This window comes from Bombina bombina, chromosome 2 (genome assembly GCF_027579735.1).
Source record: "Bombina bombina isolate aBomBom1 chromosome 2, aBomBom1.pri, whole genome shotgun sequence".
NCBI classification, from domain to species: domain Eukaryota; kingdom Metazoa; phylum Chordata; class Amphibia; order Anura; family Bombinatoridae; genus Bombina; species Bombina bombina.
In genome coordinates, this window is record NC_069500.1 from 318,077,219 (window position 1) to 318,100,765 (window position 23,547).

At 37.1% G+C, this 23,547-nt stretch overlaps 1 protein-coding gene across 1 annotated transcript in view; it reads right to left on the reverse strand.

Moving 5' to 3' along the window:
• LOC128647766 (transmembrane protein 17B-like) overlaps positions 1 to 23,495 on the reverse strand; it is a 76,561-nt gene extending 53,066 nt beyond the window's left edge. The window contains exon 1 of the mRNA XM_053700488.1: positions 23,378 to 23,495. Within this exon, the coding sequence (XP_053556463.1) occupies positions 23,378 to 23,495 (118 nt within the window). The remainder of the gene's footprint in view (positions 1 to 23,377) is intronic.
• Between the last annotated feature and the right edge of the window lie 52 nt (positions 23,496 to 23,547).

Consider the following 23,547-nt stretch of genomic DNA (forward strand, 5'->3'; position numbering starts at 1 on the left):
ATGTTTGTGTACATGTGTGTGTGTGTGAATGTGTACAACTGTACATGTGTATGTTGTGCAGTGTGTGTGAATGTTTGTGTACATGTGTATGTTGTGCAGTGGGTGTGTGTGTGTGAATGTGTACAACTGTACATGTGTATGTTGTGCAGTGGGTGTGAATGTTTGTGTACATGTGTATGTTGTGCAGTGTGTGTGTGAATGTGTACAACTGTACATGTGTATGTTGTGCAGTGTGTGTGTGAATGTGTACAACTGTACATGTGTATGTTGTGCAGTGTGTGTGTGTGAATGTGTACAACTGTACATGTGTATGTTGTGCAGTGTGTGTGTGAATGTGTACAACTGTACATGTGTATGTTGTGCAGTGTGTGTGTGAATGTGTACAACTGTACATGTGTATGTTGTGCAGTGTGTGTGTGAATGTGTACAACTGCACATGTGTATGTTGTGCAGTGTGTGTGAATGTGTACAACTGCACATGTGTATGTTGTGCAGTGTGTGTGAATGTGTACAACTGTACATGTGTATGTTGTGCAGTGTGTGTGAATGTGTACAACTGTACATGTGTATGTTGTGCAGTGTGTGTGAATGTGTACAACTGTACATGTGTATGTTGTGCAGTGTGTGTGTGTATGTGTACAACTGTACATGTGTATGTTGTGCAGTGTGTGTGTGTATGTGTACAACTGTACATGTGTATGTTGTGCAGTGTGTGTGTGTATGTGTACAACTGTACATGTGTATGTTGTGCAGTGTGTGTGTGTATGTGTACAACTGTACATGTGTATGTTGTGCAGTGTGTGTGTGTGAATGTGTACAACTGTACATGTGTATGTTGTGCAGTGTGTGTGTGTGAATGTGTACAACTGTACATGTGTATGTTGTGCAGTGTGTGTGTGTGAATGTGTACAACTGTACATGTGTATGTTGTGCAGTGTGTGTGTGTGTTTGTGTACATGTGTGTGTTGTGCGGTGTGTGTGTGTGAATGTGTACAACTGTACATGTGTATGTTGTGCAGTGTGTGTGAATGTTTGTGTACATGTGTGTGTGTGTGAGAATGTTTGTGTACATGTGTATGTTGTGCAGTGTGTACTAATAGTGTACGCTGTGCACTATGTACCTCCTTCTATAACTTGTTTACCATAACCATAGGCAGCTCCTCTTACTGTTAATCACCTATACATGATCTTTGTCATACAGGAACCCCACACACGGGTGTAAATGACGTGAAGAAAGCTAACAGTTAACTATCAAAGCGCCAATAAGGCAGGGTCTGAAACTCATACGTTATATTTAATCAATATTTATTACAATATAGATTTAAAATGGATATATAATTATCCCTTCACTAGAACAATATTAAAACATATAAAACATATAAAACATAAATGGATGACGGTTGCTGAATATTATCAGGTATTGTATTACAATGATCCTCAACTCGGATTCATGCAATTAATTAAATTCACAACTGGGGTAATAGACCCACAGTTCTATTGGTTTACCCTAACAATAACAATCATTATTATTGTAAATATCTTAGACTGTTAACATGGATCCATGAGGGAACATCTCACTGTTTTTAATTCATTGCATGAATCCGAGTTGAGGATCATTGTAATACAATACCTGATAATATTCAGCAACCGTCATCCATTTATGTTTTATATGTTTTAATATTGTTCTAGTGAAGGGATAATTATATATCCATTTTAAATCTATATTGTAATAAATATTGATTAAATATAACGTATGAGTTTCAGACCCTGCCTTATTGGCGCTTTGATAGTTAACTGTTAGCTTGAATATTTATGCATTGACCACTAGGGGTCAATTTATCTTAGCAAAGGGTTAGTGCAATAAGGCGCTAGGTGATCTTTTTATTCAATGACGTGAAGAAATAAAGGCACTTTTGTGCAAATGGACACAAATGTCTTTATTATAGTGATAGGTCCTGTCCAAAAACAGTTTTTGGACCTATCAGTATAATAAAGAACGATGTGTTCATTTGCACAGAAGTGCTGTTGTTTCTTCATGTCATTTACACTGACTTTAAGGGTGAGCAGGACCCCTACAACAGCGTGCAGGGTGCTCTCTGAAAAAGTATTTGTGAAAGTTTCTAAAGAAATTGGGTGCTGAACTCATTCTATTTGTTTTCAACCACACACACTGGCACAGTGACAGCCCCAGTCTTTAGGGGCTACATAAAATTATAATTTCAAATGCAATCCAAATACTAATAGGACAATGCCAGTGGAAGGTACAGAAGTCTGATAATAACCATTACCATGCACACAAATAGTAGCCTGCAATTCGTATAACTCCAGGTTTTAACCACTTAGCCAGAAAGAGATGCAAAACATTCCATTCCATGGCAACTCATTGGAAGCCAAAAGGTTAAGTGCTGTAACAGAAATTAAATTCTAAAAATAAAGCTCAACCTGAATTGTTCAGACACCAAAAAACGTAGGGATACTAAACCCAATTTTTTTCTTTAATGACTCAGAGCATGCAATTTTAAGCAACTTTCTAATTAACTCCTGTTATTAATTTTTCTTCGTTTGCTTGCTATCTGTATTTAAAAAGCAGGAATATAAAGCTAAAGACCAGGCCCATTTTTGGTTGAGAACCTGGGTTATGCTTGCTTAATGGTTTGCTAAATGTAGCCACCAATAAGCAAGCGCTATCCAGGGTGCTGAATCTAAAATGGACTGGCTCCTAAGCTTTAAATTCCTGCTTTTTAAATAAAAATACCAAGAGAACAACAAAAAATGATAGTAGAAGTAAATTAGAAAGTTGCTTAAAATTGCATGCTCTATCTGAATCATCAAAGAAAAAATTGGGGTTTACTATCCCTTTAAGTATACAAGTGGTGCACTCAGTCATGGATCTGCCTCATATATGGGAAATATGATATGTTCTCTCCCCTTTACCTAAATTGAAAGTTACAGGTCAGAGTAACCAGGTTTATTCAGCCCAACTATTAAATCATAGGGAAATTCAAATTGCTAACCTATCTATGCTATGCAATTGTGATTTAAAATGATAATTTGAGCTATTTGTTTAATTACATTTTTTTTTACAATTCTGTGAAACCCAGTTATACAGCGCATACAAAACATGTGCATGTTACACATTGTAAAAGCAGATTCGATGTAATACATTGATGACCTTTTTGACAAAAAAAGCTAATTCATTTAAAAACATATTTGGTGGTAAGTACAAGACATCTGCCTGTATGAATTAAATAAACTTATTTAAAAGCATATTCATTTCATACATTTAAACAAAAATACCCTGGAATGTATTTGGTAATATATATGGGCAGAATAATGTATGATACAATTTTACCATTTTATTTACAAATGTATGGTTTACATTTTTTTTTTTAGATGTTTGTGTTTCTTGAGAGAAATTGCCCACCTCAAACTATTGGGCAGAGGAACATAGGATATATGAGTCATGACTACTTCCAGGGAATGCTGCATAAACATTTATTGAACACATTGAATGATCCCAAACCATTTGCACATTGATAGCGAGCAACGGTTTACGGTTCCTATAAAGCACCTCATTCTCTTAGGGTCCCCTAAGTGCCACATGGTGCATTCTATAGCTTCAGGGATAATGGATATTCATCTCTGTGCAAAAAAAAACTCATCACACTGTGAAAGCCCTCAGGAGTAGAGGGAAAGGAAATAAAACTCTGGCAGCGAGACCACAGAGCCTTATATGAAGAAGTCTGAACCATTCCACTGAAACGCCCTGACTGAAAACTGCAAGAAGACAGAAAATAAACAATATCCTTGCCAACCACAATCCTGTAGAAATGTTTATCAAATAATTTATCTACAAAAATCCCCATAGACCTTCATTGTGAAATTCATAAAAAAAAATCATTGGACAAAGTTTTCTTAAGGATTGTGATTGACCCCAAAGCTTGTTGAAGCATCAGTTAGTTAGTTTTTACTATTAATTACTATTATTATTATTATTATTATTATTATTAACGGGATACTAAACCCAATTTAATTATTTCATGATTTAGATAGAACATGCAATTTTAAGCGACTTTCTCATTTACTCCTATTATCAATTTTCTTCATTCTCTTGGTATCTTTATTCGAAAAGCAAGACTGTAAGCTAAGGAGCCGGCCCGTTTTTGGTTCACCAATCAGCAAGCGCTACCCAGGGTGCAGAATAAAAAATGGGCCGGCTCCTAAGCTTAGATTCCTGCTTTTTCAAATAAAGAGATCAAGATAATGAAAAAAAAAATTGATATTAGGAGTAAATTAGGAAGTTGCTTAATATCGCATGCTTAATGTGACTCATGAAAGAAAAAAATGTTGGGTTAAGTTTCCCTTTAATATTGTTATTATTATTGCTTTGGTAAGAAAAGAAATGCACATCTCTAGTTTTAACCTTGCTCAGCTGCTAGAAACCACAGGGCCCAGGTGCAAGAATCTAAGAAGGACCCCCCACCCCTCAAAAAAGGTGAATTTGATACTTATCTTTTTTTTTTTTTCTAACATCTAACACAGAAAAAAAAATGTGAATCAGATTACATGTGTGCAAAAGGAGGTACCCTGTGCCCACAGTCTGTGAGATGGTCTAACCCCCTATTACTGTATATAGTGACACTGTTTAAGTACCAGTACTGTATATAGTGAGTTAGTGACACAGTTTGTAATCTGCCGGTGAGATGGCTGGCCTGACCTTACCCGCCCCAGTACTTTATAAAGTGACCACAGTAGTCTGTGACATGGTCCTGCCCCCCCGTACTGTATATAGTGGTACTGTATAGTGACACTGTTTACCCCCCGCCCCCCCCCCATGCTGTAGTAACAAGGTCTGTAATTTGCTGTTTTTTTTTTTTTAAGTTTGGACCCCACCCTCGGGGACCCAGTCACAGTTGGGAACCTCTGCACCCCCTGTAGTTCCGCCCCTAGCTGCATGTTGCTTTAAGCTTTCTGTTTCTTCATTTATCATTTATATTGTATATGCCCTTCACTTCTTGATTTCTTACCAAGTTGAATTACTTTGCTTTGCTTATTTTTAATTTCTGTGTGTTTGTATGGATTGCCTCTGATCTTTTGGACACCTTTTTTAGGGGCAAATGGTTTGACTTATTAAAGGGACGTGGAAATTATGCCTTAATGTAATGTTTTATTTTCAGTTCTGTAAATATAATATGTTATTTTTTATACTGCCCATGTATAGTATTTTTGTATTTTAAGTATCAATTGGCATTTTTGCATCTTTTTATGCCGAATAAAGAAAGGGATGATACAGCCAATAAGAGACTGTAGTTCCTGATCTTTGAAGCCAAATAAGGTGCAAGTTTCTAGGCACAGAATGAAGTATGCAAAGTGTTTTGTTCAGTGTTTGTCAAGTACATGAAAGGCTGTGGTTAACACTCAGGGCTTGGTTTTATATTTTATCGTTTCCCAAAATGTCAGGTTATCACTCAGGGTGTACACATACCTCTTTCCCATAAACCCCATTTTAACCTAAGATGATAGGAGGTAATTCCCATGTACATTACCGCATCAGCATGTCCCAGTCGTGTAATTCTCCTCATTTGCATGCATGAGCACATGAGACTTTAAGCTTGTTGTTAATGGGCCAGTGATTGCACTAAATTAGTTATTTGGGTTCACACCTACGTGGTTTCATCATGTATAAGACTATAAATTCATACAACAAAAAACCCTTTGTGCTTAGCAATTGTGATACACTAGTGTAAAACTCCCTCACTCCCAAAAACCCTCTGTGATTCTTCTGGTTTCTGTCCCTGTTACCCATTCTCTTTCAGTACTCTGTATCCTGCTAACCTATGGTTTCTTTACCCTTGGCGCTTTATTCTGATTTATGCTTTATGCTGTAACCCCTTTACTGTTATTTGTATGCAATGACTTCCTGACTTGATCTTGGCTTTGCTTTTTCACCCTGATTTGGATCTTTCCTGTGCACCATTAATACTGTCATTCCCTGTACCTACTCATTCTCTAGAGAGCCACTTCCATATTTCCCGTGGATGAATTGTTAATAACAACGGTGAGGTTGCGCTAAAAAAAGCAGCTAAAAGAGGTTAATATGTAATAGTAGAAGGTACAAATGATAAATTATGAAAAGAGTTAAAAATAATACAATTTAATAGACATAAAAACATATATACTTAAAAGAAAACATATGTAGTGACCACCGGTGGTACATATAAAATGCTCAAAAAAATGTTAATATGTAAAAAAAAAAGGGGGAAAAATCAATGATATTGTGTCCCAAAAAGTGCGATGATGTTCATACAAAGAAGTATGGAAAGTTCATTCAGTTGAATGTAATATTAAAGTCCTGATATAATGATATTAGTGATGGAGGTATGGGGTTAAAAATGTATTGCAGTATAACGTGCCAACCAGTATTCAGCTCAGTCTCTCCAAGCTTTTCTTATCCACAGAAGTAACACGTCTCAACCCTCCGTTGAGCCTTTGTTTCATGCAGGTTTAGCGTTTTAGCATGTACCCTGTATTTCACTCACTGAGTTCCGGGTCACGTGATAAGTTGTTCAACTAATCTGGGAGCTGGATTGTCGGGTGTCAATGAGTGGGGATGTTTTACCTCGGTTCTTTGAGTAACAATCTTGATCCTTTAAAACAGACTTGCTGCTTTGATACAAGGTTGCAAATGTAGGTAGATCCTGGTAGCGTTTAATAGCAAATTCTCTGCACTTACTTGCAAAAAACCTCTTGAGGAATTTCCGAAATCGTTACAGAGCGCTCTGTTATTTGGAATTCTTAATGCAAAGGTAACTAATTCATCAACACGTTTCAGCTGCTCACAGCCTTTCTCAAGATGAGTTGAAAAGACCTCCTCATACCTCCTTTTATTTGTGATTCCATAATTACATTCTCCTCCCATTTTTGAAAAAAGGAATATAAAATTCCTATTTATTTGTCACAAACAATAAAAATATGTGTGTATTAATCGCTTTTGATCTGAATCTTAGGTTTCACTGATCGCAGATTTATAGATGATATTTTTATAATTTGGAAGGGTGATCTCGAATTGTTTGACTTATTAATAGAAGATCTTAGTAGTAGTAAATTTGGTTTGAGTTTCACTTTTGAACAAAGTAAACTCACCCTTAGCTATCTGGATATTAACATTGAACTCATTAATCAAGAAATTCATACAAAAACTAATTTTAAAAAAGTTGAATCAAACAAATATGTACATAGTTCGAGCTGCCATCATAAAAAATGATTAGACGGGGGCGGAGCCTGGTAGCAAAGAGAGCAGACGTGTAGATCTGGAGCTCTCCTGATTAAACTGACTTAAAATGGGCAAATATTTAATTTTGTAATTATTTAAACCTCTCAAACACATAGGCCTAGATTTAGAGTTCGGCGGTAGCCGTCAAAACCAGCGTTAGAGGCTCCTAACGCTGGTTTTGGGCGCCCGCTGGTATTTGGAGTCAGTGATTAAAGGGTCTAACGCTCACTTTTCAGCCGCGACTTTTCCATACCGCAGATCCCCCTACGCCATTTGCGTAGCCTATCTTTTCAATGGGATCTTTCTAACGCTGGTATTTAGAGTCGTTTCTGCAGTGAGCGTTAGAGCTCTAACGACAAGATTCCAGCCGCCTGAAAATAGCAGGAGTTAAGAGCTTTCTGGCTAACGCCGGTTTATAAAGCTCTTAACTACTGTACCCTAAAGTACACTAACACCCATAAACTACCTATGTACCCCTAAACCGAGGTCCCCCCACATCGCCGCCACTCGATTAAAATTTTTAACCCCTAATCTGCCGACCGCCACCTACGTTATACTTATGTACCCCTAATCTGCTGCCCCTAACACCGCCGACCCCTGTATTATATCTATTAACCCCTAACTTGCCCCCCACAACGTCGCCGCAAGCTACTTAAAATAATTAACCCCTAATCTTCCGACCGCAAATCGCCGCCACCTCCGTTATCCCTATGTACCCCTAATCTGCTACCCCTAACATCGCCGACCCCTATGTTATATTTATTAACCCCTAATCTGCCCCCCACAACGTCGCCGACACCTACCTACACTTATTAACCCCTAATCTGCCGAGCGGACCTGAGCGCTACTATAATAAAGTTATTAACCCCTAATCCGCCTCACTAACCCTATCATAAATAGTATTAACCCCTAATCTGCCCTCCCTAACATCGCCGACACCTACCTTCAATTATTAACCCCTAATCTGCCGACCGGAGCTCACCGCTATTCTAATAAATGTATTAACCCCTAAAGCTAAGTCTAACCCTAACACTAACACCCCCCTAAGTTAAATATAATTTTTATCTAACGAAATAAATTAACTCTTATTAAATAAATAATTCCTATTTAAAGCTAAATACTTACCTGTAAAATAAATCCTAATATAGCTACAATATAAATTATAATTATATTATACCTATTTTAGGATTAATATTTATTTTACAGGCAACTTTGTAATTATTTTAACCAGGTACAATAGCTATTAAATAGTTAAGAACTATTTAATAGTTACCTAGTTAAAATAATTACAAATTTACCTGTAAAATAAATCCTAACCTAAGATATAATTAAACCTAACACTACCCTATCAATAAAATAATTAAATAAACTACCTACAATTACCTACAATTAACCTAACACTACACTATCAATAAATTAATTAAACACAATTGCTACAAATAAATAAAATTAAATAAACTATCTAAAGTACAAAAAATAAAAAAGAACTAAGTTACAGAAAATAATAAAATATTTACAAACATAAGAAAAATATTACAACAATTTTAAACTAATTACACCTACTCTAAGCCCCCTAATAAAATAACAAAGCCCCCCAAAATAAAAAGTTCCCTACCCTATTCTAAAATACAAATATTACAAGCTCTTTTACCTTACCAGCCCTGAACAGGGCCCTTTGCGGGGCATGCCCCAAGAATTTCAGCTCTTTTGCCTGTAAAAAAAAACATACAATACCCCCCCCCCAACATTACAACCCACCACCCACATACCCCTAATCTAACCCAAACCCCCCTTAAATAAACCTAACACTACCCCCCTGATGATCTTCCTACCTTGTCTTCACCATGCCAGGTTCACCGATCCGTCCTGGCTCCAAGATCTTCATCCAACCCAAGCGGGGGCTAGACATCCACTGAAGAAGTCCAGAAGAGGGTCCAAAGTCTTCCTCCTATCCGGCAAGAAGAGGACATCCGGACCGGCAAACATCTTCTCCAAGCGGCATCTTCTATCTTCTTCCATCCGATGACGACCGGCTCCATCTTGAAGACCTCCAGCGCGGATCCATCCTCTTCTTCCGACGACTAGACGACGAATGACGGTTCCTTTAAGGGACGTCATCCAAGATGGCGTCCCTCGAATTCCGATTGGCTGATAGGATTCTATCAGCCAATCGGAATTAAGGTAGGAATTTTCTGATTGGCTGATGGAATCAGCCAATCAGAATATAGTTCAATCCGATTGGCTGATCCAATCAGCCAATCAGATTGAGCTCGCATTCTATTGGCTGTTCCGATCAGCCAATAGAATGCGAGCTCAATCTGATTGGCTGATTGGATCAGCCAATCGGATTGAACTATATTCTGATTGGCTGATTCCATCAGCCAATCAGAAAATTCCTACCTTAATTCCGATTGGCTGATAGAATCCTATCAGCCAATCGGAATTCGAGGGACGCCATCTTGGATGACGTCCCTTAAAGGAACCGTCATTCGTCGTCTAGTCGTCGGAAGAAGAGGATGGATCCGCGCTGGAGGTCTTCAAGATGGAGCCGGTCGTCATCGGATGGAAGAAGATAGAAGATGCCGCTTGGAGAAGATGTTTGCCGGTCCGGATGTCCTCTTCTTGCCGGATAGGAGGAAGACTTTGGACCCTCTTCTGGACTTCTTCAGTGGATGTCTAGCCCCCGCTTGGGTTGGATGAAGATCTTGGAGCCAGGACGGATCGGTGAACCTGGCATGGTGAAGACAAGGTAGGAAGATCATCAGGGGGGTAGTGTTAGGTTTATTTAAGGGGGGTTTGGGTTAGATTAGGGGTATGTGGGTGGTGGGTTGTAATGTTGGGGGGGGGGTATAGTATGTTTTTTTTTACAGGCAAAAGAGCTGAAATTCTTGGGGCATGCCCCGCAAAGGGCCCTGTTCAGGGCTGGTAAGGTAAAAGAGCTTGTAATATTTGTATTTTAGAATAGGGTAGGGAATTTTTTATTTTGGGGGGCTTTGTTATTTTATTAGGGGGCTTAGAGTAGGTGTAATTAGTTTAAAATTGTTGTAATATTTTTCTTATGTTTGTAAATATTTTATTATTTTCTGTAACTTAGTTCTTTTTTATTTTTTGTACTTTAGATAGTTTATTTAATTTTATTTATTTGTAGCAATTGTGTTTAATTAATTTATTGATAGTGTAGTGTTAGGTTAATTGTAGGTAATTGTAGGTAGTTTATTTAATTATTTTATTGATAGGGTAGTGTTAGGTTTAATTATATCTTAGGTTAGGATTTATTTTACAGGTAAATTTGTAATTATTTTAACTAGGTAACTATTAAATAGTTCTTAACTATTTAATAGCTATTGTACCTGGTTAAAATAATTACAAAGTTGCCTGTAAAATAAATATTAATCCTAAAATAGGTATAATATAATTATAATTTATATTGTAGCTATATTAGGATTTATTTTACAGGTAAGTATTTAGCTTTAAATAGGAATTATTTATTTAATAAGAGTTAATTTATTTCGTTAGATAAAAATTATATTTAACTTAGGGGGGTGTTAGTGTTAGGGTTAGACTTAGCTTTAGGGGTTAATACATTTATTAGAATAGCGGTGAGCTCCGGTCGGCAGATTAGGGGTTAATAATTGAAGGTAGGTGTCGGCGATGTTAGGGAGGGCAGATTAGGGGTTAATACTATTTATGATAGGGTTAGTGAGGCGGATTAGGGGTTAATAACTTTATTATAGTAGCGCTCAGGTCCGCTCGGCAGATTAGGGGTTAATAAGTGTAGGTAGGTGTCGGCGACGTTGTGGGGGGCAGATTAGGGGTTAATAAATATAACATAGGGGTCGGCGATGTTAGGGCAGCAGATTAGGGGTACATAGGGATAACGTAGGTGGCGGCGGTTTACGGAGCGGCAGATTAGGGGTTAAAAGTGTAATGCAGGGGTCAGCGATAGCGGGGGCGGCAGATTAGGGGTTAATAAGTGTAAGGTTAGGGGTGTTTAGACTCGGGGTACATGTTAGGGTGTTAGGTGCAGACTTAGGAGGTGTTTCCCCATAGGAAACAATGGGGCTGCGTTAGGAGCTGAACGCTGCTTTTTTGCAGGTGTTAGGTTTTTTTTCAGCTCAAACAGCCCCATTGTTTCCTATGGGAGAATCGTGCACGAGCACGTTTTTGATGCCGGCCGCGTCCGTAAGCAACTCTGGTATCGAGAGTTGCATTTGCGGTAAAAATGCTCTACGCTCCTTTTTTGGAGCCTAACGCAGCATTTGTTTGAACTCTCGATACCAGAGTTAAATTTATGGTGCGGCCAGAAAAAAACCCGCGGAGCGTTAACAGCCCTTTTACCGCCGAACTCTAAATCTAGGCCATAGAGAGTGAGGATGAATGCATATGCCAGCTCCTTCGTGAGTTTGGATATATGAACTGTGGAGCTATTTCAGTGAAATTGCGTTTTGGGGCCTACAGCAGTGGACTGGATTAGGTGGCCGAGATCTCTCCTAATATTTATGAAGTAGTGTCTTTCTGATACTATCTAAATGGATCCGGAGGCTGCCCTGCGCAAGTTTGAAGACAAAGTTTATGGGATTTTGGAGGAGCATTTTTTTGAGCTTAGACTGTCATTTGCACAGCTTCTTAAACAAATTCACTTATTACACGGTGACGGCACGCAAGATGGCGGCGGCGATCAAGGAACCAAGAAGACAACGCGCCTGATTCACCTACTCCCACTGAATAATTTTATACCCTCTGCTGCAGTTGCTACTTGGGCAGGAGTATGTGTGTTTAGCCCCGGGTCAAGGGTCGACAGATCACAGGATAACAGGAGAGCGTTGGATCTCGGCTATAACTCACCGCATCTGGTAAAAGCTGAGCTCACGGAATTGAGTCTGCCTGCGGAGGACATAGGGGGAGTGAAATCACACATCTTTAATGGAGTAGCTCATTTGGGCACTTCATATCATCTGTGGGAAGATGTTCGTAGCTTCATGGTGTTCCCGTGTAATTTTGAATCTGGGCCGGTGCAGCACCTCGGGATCCTTCAGCGATGTGGGAGTGACATTCTACCTAACCCACTTATCCACCTAATCCTGAAACCTGCTTTCCTACTCATATCTGGACTTTCAACACGGCTTGATTACATAAAGCAGCATAGCGACCATACGCCTGAATCAGTGAAGTGGGACAGTTGCTGCGAGCAGAGATTGCAAACTTTGTTGTCTGTGGTGGCCTTGCCATGGGACCCAGGTGGAGGAATCTCCTTTATTCAGATCGGGCGAAGCACAACAATCAGGACAAACTGAGGTTTCCTAAATAGGGAGTCAAATCCACGACAACGTCACAGTGAGACTTATTAATGAGCCTGAAACACGTTTGTGTCACGATAGAGTCTGTTTGCCTTGCCGTTTCACTGGGACCCAGCAAGAGATGTACTATCGTGAACATCCCCTCACTATGTGCCTCAGCCCTTATCTAAAGTTCATTAGCGGTCTGAAACTGCTTGAGATAAGACACCATTTGCAGACCTGCTGGAGCCGGAAAATTGGTGTTGGCTGAACATTGTTACTTATATCTGGGGACACTTCCACATTTTGCAGTGGATCCTGACTCTGTATGTTAATAATGTTAGAACCTATGCTTCTAAATATTTCCCAGCTCTTGGACAGTTAAGTTGTTATAATGCCCTGTTTTGAATTACGCTGCTCTCTAAATAGAGACTTGGATGCCTGAGGTTGAAGATTGTGTAAGCCAGCAGTATTTGTTTTCATAATTAACCCTCAAGACTCATAATATTCCCTTCTCTAGATATGCCTATATATATCCTGGTTATCTATGCCTAGCTAAAATGGTGTTGTTACTGTTGAATTAAGCTTATGAGTTTATAGATCCACTCTCACATACTCTCTATTATGTATATAGCTCATGATCCCTGTTAGCTCTTGTGTTCTATACATGATCTGTTATTTTACCAGAACACCACTCTATATACCCTCAATGACTAGTTACATACTCTCTGCCAGACCTAGCATTCTATAGCCTATATCAATACTACCCTAAGCCATACTTGCATTGAGTTCAGGTAAGAAGAGGCTTATTATGTGACAAATATAGATTTAGACTTAATCTGTATATATATTAGTCACCTTAAAATATAGCTCTATGTACCCCTGTTATGGCATAGTTAAGTATTATCTCCCTACTTTAAAATGTGTTGTCCCTATAGCTAGAGTAGCGTGGTGCAGACCTTCATTATCATTCTCTAGAAGACTGAGCATTACTTAAAGAATTTCTGCCTAATTACGCCCTGCTTAAACCTTCCTGTGTCATGCAGTTTAATGTTGAGTCTCTGTATGGATATTATGACAACTATGTGCAAGGGATAATTGTCACCAACTGTGTGTGTATGTGTATCTGAGTTTATAGCATAAACAATGTGACATGCCCAGGTATGTTATAAGGTCTAATGGTTTTTTTTTTAAATATATAAAATTTTCTACCTATTGTCACGCTAGGAGAATACTGATAATTGTCCTGCACAGTATATATTTGTACCATTATCGTTATATACTTTTAGGTGATGTATACTAGCTAATATCATGCCAGTTTGGGCCTTAAAGAGACAGTCTATACTATTCCTTGGTTGTGATGTCACTCCTATTTATAACTCCCATTTTATATACACTAAGGATATATATGAGAGTTACACTGTAAGTATTATTATCGTTCTTTCTCAAGAAAATTATATTCTCTGCGGTGACTTTATGGCTTATACAATTTATCTGTTATTGATGGGCCCCTCTCTTTCCTTTCCCGCCGGTACTGGTTGCCTGCGGGTCATACCCCTTCTCCTTTTTCCCATATCGTCTATTGCTGACATTTCCCCAGGAGAGGGGCTCACCCAATATAACTTATGGCTCCTCCCCCCGCCCTCATCTTTAGCTACTGTCCACCCTTATGTTAAGCGGTATTTATCCGCTATTGATATCGTTCTGTTATAAGTTGCTCTTAGCTTTCTGTTTACAAAGAAAATGAGGCACTTTGCCCTCCACTTACATGCATTTAGTAGGAGCAACTTGTTATGACTCCCTATAATTTGTAAATTTTTAGATAATAAATACACTTATTTTATAATTAATATCTTATTCTATAAGAAGTATAAGTTTTCCGGGTTGTTTAAAATCTATTACTTTTTTATTATGTTTTTATATAGGAAACAAAAAGAAAAAAGAGGTAATGCTTGATTATATGTATTTGATTTTGTACTCGCATACAATGTCCTATATTTATTTTGTTCTTTTGGTGAGATACATGTATAATCTCTGATTTAAGATTTCTTTATTCTCTTCTATGTAAAGGTTTCATTTCCCAATGGATAAATAATGTCCTGTATGCAAAATGTACCAAAGTGATGCAAATTGTATATTATGTTCATGTTCTTTCTTTTTCTTGTATTGCCTCAATAAAAATCTTTGATTAAAAAAAAAATGATTAGACAATATCCTTATCAATCAATTCACTAGAATCAGAAAGAATTGTACAAGGATTGAGGACTTCGATGAACAAGCTATACATTTAGAGAATACATTTCATCAAAAGCAAAACAGATCTACTACAACGCAAAATAAAAACTCCACAAAACACAGAACTATTATGGGTACCTTTCATAACAGATTATAAAAATAGTCATAATCAAATTAGGACCATTTTGAACAAACACTGGTATATTTTACAATGAGATCCCTTTATTGGTGAATTACTCCGCAAAAAACCCAATGTCGTTTTTAAAAAAGCAAAAAATGTGAAAAATATTCTAGCCCCTAGTACGTTTAGAAATTCAAAAACAAAAAACTATAGTCAAAGGGATCTTTATAAACAAAAAAAATCACAGGATTCTATCAATGTATTAGTTGTAAAGCTTGTGGCTTTAGCACTAAAACCAAAATAGTAACGTCCAACATTACAAAAAAAGAATATGAAATAAGAGACTGTATTAGATGCTCAGACAGAAATGTGGTCTATTTAATTCAATGCCCATGTAAAAAACAATATTTGGGGGAGACTACTCGTCCCCTCAAAAATATAACATCTATTAAATATCGAACATGGCTTCATGGGCCATCTTCTGTCAAGACATTTTAAAGAACATCACGATCATAATACAACAGTCTTCAAATATTGGGGTATAAGAAAAATTCTTGGAAATTGGAGAGGTGGAGATTTAAATAAAAAAACTTTTACGTACACAAGCCGAGTTAATCTTCAAATTCAAAAAACTAGAACCTTTAGGTTTAAATGCCGAACTTGACCTTAATTCCATTATGGAGTAAGATATAAATGGAAAATATCAGAATATTTACATTCCCTCAGATATCTATTATATATAAAGAATTCTTTCTGGTTTCTGAAAATGTCCATTTCTTTTGGTAGAGGTCCTTTTTAAACGATTCATATATTTCTAATAATTTATTTACATGAAAGTTATGATATGAGAAATTTAATAATTTTTTGATCTAGAAATAATACACTATTTTCTCATTTTTTTCACATTTTTTAGTATTTATATATATATATATATATATATATATATATATATAATAAATATTTTTTTCAAAAGAAATCAAGAACTAATATTGCATTCAAGGAACACTGGATTATGAAATGAAATAAAGAATAAGTATCCCTTAGTGACACACTGGTCACTTTTCACATTCACATAATAAAATACAAATTTTCTATCTTCACATAGAAATACAGAATTCAAGATTTAGACATGTATTTTTTCGCATTTTTGCACCCCTTGTTAAATAACCACAGGAAAATAATAAAATTAATAAAAAATGAATCAAGAGTTATGAATTTTGAACAGTAGACACCCCACTTGTATGTAAATTTATTAAGTTTAATTAAATTTTATTCTTTGAGAGTCTTATAGATAGATGTTTATAATTACATATTTATTTAAGAGTATATTGCATTTTGCTTCTTTCTTAGATATTTTTTATTTATTCTTTATGCTCAGTTTTTATAAAATGCTCAAGAATATCAAATTCTAGATATTTTCTACATCATCTCATCAGTGAAATCTAAGATTCAGAACAAAAACGATTATTACACATGTATTTTTATTGTTTGTGACAAACAAATAGGAAATTTATATTCCTTTTTTTAAAAATAGGAGGAGAATGTAATTATGGAATCACAAATAAAAGGAGGTATGAGGAGGTCTTTTCAACTCATCTTGAGAAAGGCTGTGAGCAGCTGAAACGCGTTGATGAATCAGTTACCTTTGCATTAAGAATTCCAACTAACAGAGCGCTCTGTAACAATTTTGGAATTCCTCAAGAAGTTTTTTTGCAAGTAAGTGCAGAGAATTTGCTATTACACACTACCAGGATCTACCTACATTTGCAACCTTGTATCAAAGCAGCAAGTCTGTTTTAAAGGATCAAGATTGCTACTCAGAGAACCGAGGTAAAACATCCCCACTTATTGAGACCCGACAATCCAGCTCCCAGATTGGTTGAACAACTTATAACGTGACCCGGAACTCAGTGAGCGAAATACAAGTTACACGCTAAAACGCTAAACCTGCATGAAACAAAGAGGCCCATTTATCAAGCTCCGAATGGAGCTTGAGGGCCCGTGTTTCTGGCAAGTCTTCAGACTCGCCAGAAACAGCAGTTATGAAGCAGCGATCTAAAGAACGCTGCTTCATAACCCTGCCTGCCTGCTCTGATGAGGCGGACAGGAATCGCCACAATTCAAACCGATCGAGTACGATCGGGTTGAATGACACCTCCCTGCTGGCGGCCGATTGTGAGCTGCTAATGCAATGCTGAATACAGAGAGCGTATTGCTCTCCGCATTCAGCGATGTCTGTCGGACCTGATCCGCACTGTCGGATCAGGTCTGACAGACATTTGATAATTTGGCCTCAAAGGCTCAATGGAGGGTCGAGACGTGTTACTTCTGTGGATAAGAAAAGCTTGGAGAGACCGAGCTGAATACTGGTTTGGTATCCCGGGTGAGTGGTGATTTCTAAACAAATATTCATTGTTGGCACGTTATAGTTCAATACATTTTTAACCCCATACCTCCATCACTAATATCATTATATCAGGACTTTAATATTACATTCATTTGATATCATGGACAATATTCATTCAGATAAATAAACTTTTAACTGAATGAACTTTCCATACTTCTTTGTATGAACATCATCGCACTTTTTGGGACACAGCATCATTGATTTTTTTTCCCTTTTTTTTTTTTACATATTAACATTTTTTTTGAGCATTTTAAATTTTCCACCGGTGGTCAATACATATGTTTTCTTTTTAGTATATATGTTTTTATGTCTATTAAATTGTATTATTTTTAACTCTTTTCATAATTCATCATTTGTACCTTCTACTATTACATATTAACCTCTCTTAGCGGCTTTTTTTAGCGCACCCTCACCGTTGTTATTATCTTATTCAGGTATATTTGTGGGATTATACCTATTTGGGGTAGCAATTGCTAAGGTTTAAACAGGATTTTTGTGTTAATGGATGAATTGTTGTAAGGGTGTGCTATAGTTTTTCCATGAATGATTTGTTTTAAGGGTGTGCTATAGATTTCCCCTGGATGTATTGTTGTAAGGGTGTGCTATATGTTTCCCCTGGATGAATGGTTGTAAGGGTGTGCTATAGTTTTCCCCTGGATAAATTGTTGTAAGAGTGTGCTATACGTTTAGCCTGGATGAATTGTTGTAAGAGTGTGCTATAGGTTTTCCCTGGATGAATTGTTGTAAGAATGTGCTATAGGTTTCCCCTGGATAAATTGTTGTAAGAGTGTGCTATACATTTCCCCTAGATGAATTGTTGTAAGGGTGTGCTATAGGTTTCCGCTGTATACATTGTTGTAAGGGGGTGCTATAGGTTTCCCCTGGATGAATTGTTGTAAGAGTGTGCTATAGGTTTCCCCTGGATGAATTGTTGTAAGAGTGTGCTATAGGTTTCCCCTAGATGAAATGTTGTAAGGGTGTGCTACATGTTTCCCCTGGATACATTGTTGTAAGGTGGTGCTATAGGTTTCCCCTGGATGAATTGTTGTAAGAGTGTGCTATAGGTTTCCCCTAGATGAAATGTTGTAAGGATGTGCTATATGTTTCCCCTGGATACATTGTTGTAAGGGGGTGCTATAGGTTTCCCCTGGATAAATTGTTGTAAGGGTGTGCTATATGTTTCCCCTTGATGAATAATTGTAAGAGTGTGCTATAGTTTTTCCCTGAATGATTTGTTGTAAGGGTGTGCTATAGGTTTCCCCTTGATGAATTGTTGTAAGGGTGTGCTATAGTTTTCCCCTGGATAAATTGTTGTAAGAGTGTGCTATACATTTCCCCTGGAGGAATTGTTGCAAGAGTATGCTATAGGTTTTTCCTGGATGAATTGTTGTAAGGGTGTGCTATAGTTTTCCCCTGGATAAATTGTTGTAAGAGTGTGCTATACGTTTCCCCTGGATGAATTGTTGCAAGAGTATGCTATAGGTTTTTCCTGGATGAATTGTTGTAAGGTTGTGCTATAGGTTTCCCCTGGATGAATTGTTGCAAGGGTGTGCTATTGGTTTCCCCTGGATACATTGTTGTAAGGGAGTGCTATAGGATTCCCTTGGATGAATTGTTGTAAGGGTGTGCTATAGGTTTCTTTTTACACTTGTTTCAAACACTACTCGGGATGGCTTGCCCGAGTTAACAGAGGATCTGTTGTGCCTTGACCGGGCCCTGGAAAAGGGAAACGGACACAGCTGTAGCACCAAAGTGGTTTGGAAAGTGACGATTATTGCAACAGAGGCCACGCAGAAGCATAACGAATTGGTATCACATAGCCCAAGAGGTGGTGAGAGTGTATATGGGACCCTTAGATGGAAGTATATCTTTCAGTAGGATTATCCCCAAATACCGATGACTGTGAACCTATACACGAAATGCTATATATCTACTCAATGACCGCATTTGCATAAACTGCTTTCTAACAACTTACAGCTATTTGTGACTACAGAATTGTGTCCTGAGGGAGCTAAATGACAGATGCATGAACTGCTTTGACTAACATATGACTTTGTTTGCACTCACTACATTTGCATGAACTGCTGAACTGTATATATCCATATTGCTTTTTTTCAATCCAATAACAACAGGGCAATATTGCAAATTGTCTTAAAGGGACATTAAACACTTTGAGATGGTAATATAAAATGATAAATTGTATATAATAAAACAACTCTGCTATATACTTTCATTATTTATTTTGTCCTCTTTGCCTGTAATTCCATTCTGAAAATATGAGCTTTTCAGTTCCTGTTAGAAATGGAAGTGCAGAACACTGTTAAATCCAGCACAGCCATTGGCTGCACACTCTAGTGACCTATTTATAACTGACCCTAATTGGCCACAGCAGAGAAGGTAACACAAGTTACAACATGGCAGCTCCCATTGTTTTATAGACACTAAAACTTTACACTTATTTTGTCACTTTTTAAACAACTAATGAAACTTTAAAAAATACATCTACATGTTAGTCATGGACTAATCTTTTCTTTGAATGCATCATTCTATCTAGCATGTATTTAGTGTTTAATGTCCCTTTAATGTAAGGATGCTTGGACTGCATTGATTCATTAATGACCATACATATGCATCTTCGATATGCACTAATAGCTATTCATATGCATGCACTGTTTGAATTTATTAATGATTGCATCTAATCTAACTGTTTATGCCATGCTGCTAATTGCATTGTCTGCTAACAGATATACATAACCACAGGCACATTACTATATCTGTCTCTTACAAATTTTGTCTGTAATTTGTATACCGTTATTGAATGTCATGTTATTTATGACATTTTCTGCATGATACTGATATCTATTAATTTTGTGATGGTATAATTATATAGACATACAGTTTTCCCCTATGGCCATAGGTCTGTTTTAACTATTTTATATTCTATATGCATTCAGGGTATTACCAGTATGCCTTTCTTTCTCTATATGTAGGTGATCAATAAATGAGTTTTGCTTTGTAATTGGACATGTGCATGTGTGAATCATTGCTGTGTACCTGGTTTTGTATATCTCTTTGGTGCTATACTTTCCCAGTATAGATTATGTTAGAATAGGATAGTGCTGGCTATGGAATCCTTGTATTTTTCTGACTTTTTATCTTATCTTATAATTTCTAACTGTCTTTTTGAGTAAATTGTAACCTTTTGATTCCACCTTGCACCCTTGACTCATACATTAGTAGTCATAGGTAATCCTATCTTTATATAGATTATATCAGGTATCCTTAGAGCTGGTCTGACTAAACTATTGGAATAATGTGCTATAGGTTTCCCCTGGATGTATTGTTGTAAGGGTGTGCTATAGGTTTCCCCTGGATGGATTGTTGTAAGGGTGTTCTATATGTTTCCCTGGATTAATTGTTGTAAGGGTGTGCTATAGGTTTCCCCTGGATGAATTGTTTTAAGGGTGTGTTATAGGTTTTCCCTGGATGAATTGTTTGTAAGGGTGGGCTATATGTTTCCCATTGATGAATAATTGTAAGGGTGTGCTTTATGTTTTCACTGGATGAATTGTCATAAGGGTGTGCTATAGGTTTCCCCTGGATGGATTGTTGTAAGGGTGTTCTATATGTGACTTTTGAACGAATGTGTTTATAGAATTTAATTTAAAACGGTATGTGTGTGAGTATGAGTGTATCGATACAACAAGCAGCTCTATAACAGTGAGGTATCGCCAGGCGGTGAACCATACAGGACACCATTGATATCTATGATAATAAGGGATACTTACAAGTCTGACACCCGATAAGAGAACATTATTACTCACACTTATTACCCATAGGGAATTATACCATATAATTTACACGGAGGTATACTGTAGCAGATACTCCCGTTTTCTGAGTTACAGCAACAATAAGGACATTTACATTCTGAATGTGATATATGTTCAAACATTCGGAATAACACAGAACACAGGTACAAATCTAAAATTGTCCCCCATTGACTGAGGGTATAATCTCTGTGGAACATACCGGGTTCCTATATTAGATATATGGTGATTTTGGAGACTCCTCCCCCCTCCTCATCACCCTCGTTCTCTCTCACACTGTCTGAATATTTTAACTATTTTTATTTTTAACTGTTTTATTAAAAGTTAAGTTTTAATACCGCCTCTTTTGGGCTTATTCACCTATGGTAACATTTGCTAGTAACCTACCTGTGTTGTTGAGTGCTATCTAAGTACACTCTTTCAATTGCTTCCAGCAATTGGTATTCTTCAGTTTGCTTCTTTTAGTGTACAGCACCTAAGTCCCTGATTATATTAATGTTAGCTCTATCATTATATTAGAGAAATCAATAGCATAAGGGACACAACACCAGTAGTGCCGTCGTCTTTTTCTCTCTTCTCTCTATATGTGCTATAGGTTTCCCTGGATGAATTGTTGTAAGGGTGTGCTATAGGTTTCCCTGGATAAATTATTGTAAGGGTGTGCTATAGGTTTCCCCTGTATGGATTGTTGTAAGGGTGTTCTATATGTTTCCCTGGATGAATTGTTGTAAGGGTGTGCTATAGGTTTCCCCTGGATGAATTGTTGTAAGGGTGTGCTATAGGTTTCCCCTGGATGAATTGTTGTAAGGGTGTGCTATAGGTTTCCCCTGGATGGATTGTTGTAAGGGTGTTCTATATGTTTCCCTGGATTAATTGTTGCAAGGGTGTGCTATAGGTTTCCCTGGATGAATTGTTGTAAGGGTGTGTTATAGGTTTTCCCTGGATGAATTGTTTGTAAGGGTGGGCTATATGTTTCCCTTTGATGAATAATTGTAAGGGTGTGCTTTATGTTTTCACTGGATGAATTGTCATAAGGGTGTGCTATAGGTTTCCCCTGGATGGATTGTTGTAAGGGTGTTCTATATGTTTCCCTGGATTAATTGTTGTAAGGGTGTACTATAAGTTTCCCCTGGATGAATTGTTGTAAGGGTGTGCTATAAGTTTCCCCTGGATGAATGGTTGTAAGGGTGTACTATTGGTTTTCCCTTTATGAATTGTTGTAAAGGTGTGCTATATATTTACCCTGGATGAACTGTTGTAATATTAAATTGTTGAAGTTAAATGTATACCTATTTTGTGGTTGGAAGCTGTGGCAAATATTGTATATGGGCATTTTTCTTCAATATAGCTAAGGTCTTATTAAAGGAACAGTAAATAATAAGTAACTTTTCAATTTAGTTCAATTATTAAATAAGTTTCCTTCTCTATGCATCCTTTGTTAAATATAAACATGGGAGCAGCAATGTACTACTGTTAGCTATCTGAACACATCTATGAGCCAATGACAAGAAGCAAATGTGTGCAGCTACCAATCACCAGTGAGCTAATAGTGCATTGCTGCTTCTGATCCTACCACGTTATGCTTTTCAACAAAAAAATATCAAGAGAACAAAGCAAATTTGGTAATAGAAGTAAATTTGAAAGTTTTTTTTAAATTCTATTCTCTGTCCAAATCATTAAAGTTTAATTTTCAATGTACTGTCCCTTTAACTCACAACTACTTTGCCTTTGTTGGGATGTACTGTTTCCATAATTGTGATACAACAACAAGGCTGTACTTTTTTCACCATCTGCTAATTTGTTGCTGGATCATTTGAAATCTCACAGACCGTTGTATACAGGAATAGAAGCTGTATACATTAAGTATAACATAAATAACAGCAGAGGTCTGAAGAAAGCTTATGATATAGAGCTGCTGTGCCTTCTGATTGAGATTGGTTGTTCTTCTTGTCACCAAAATGTATTAATAAAACACAATTGCAACTTTAAAAACCAGCTAAAACATTTATAAACTAAAGCGTCAGGGATTTATTTTTTTACCAATGCTTATAACGATATCCACTATCAATCATTAGTATACAGAGACAAAAATAAAAGACAATATATTTTTCTCTTGTCAGTGTGTCTAATTAAATCATGTTCTTAGTCTTTATATGTTGGTTTTCTCCATTAAGACTAATTATAAACAGTAATAAAGAAACATTCAGCAATACAGTCTGTTAATTAATGTTTTCATACCTGTGTGATATGAATGTCCATCCCCACAGTCTCTGGTTTTGTTTTGGATGAACAAAGAACTACTGATGCTAGCCAGTCCCTGCCTTACATTATGTGGCAACGGAGAGCGAAGAGTCATGGCCACAACAGTCTTCTGTACAGATCAGACTGGATTAATTGTCACCTCCTTT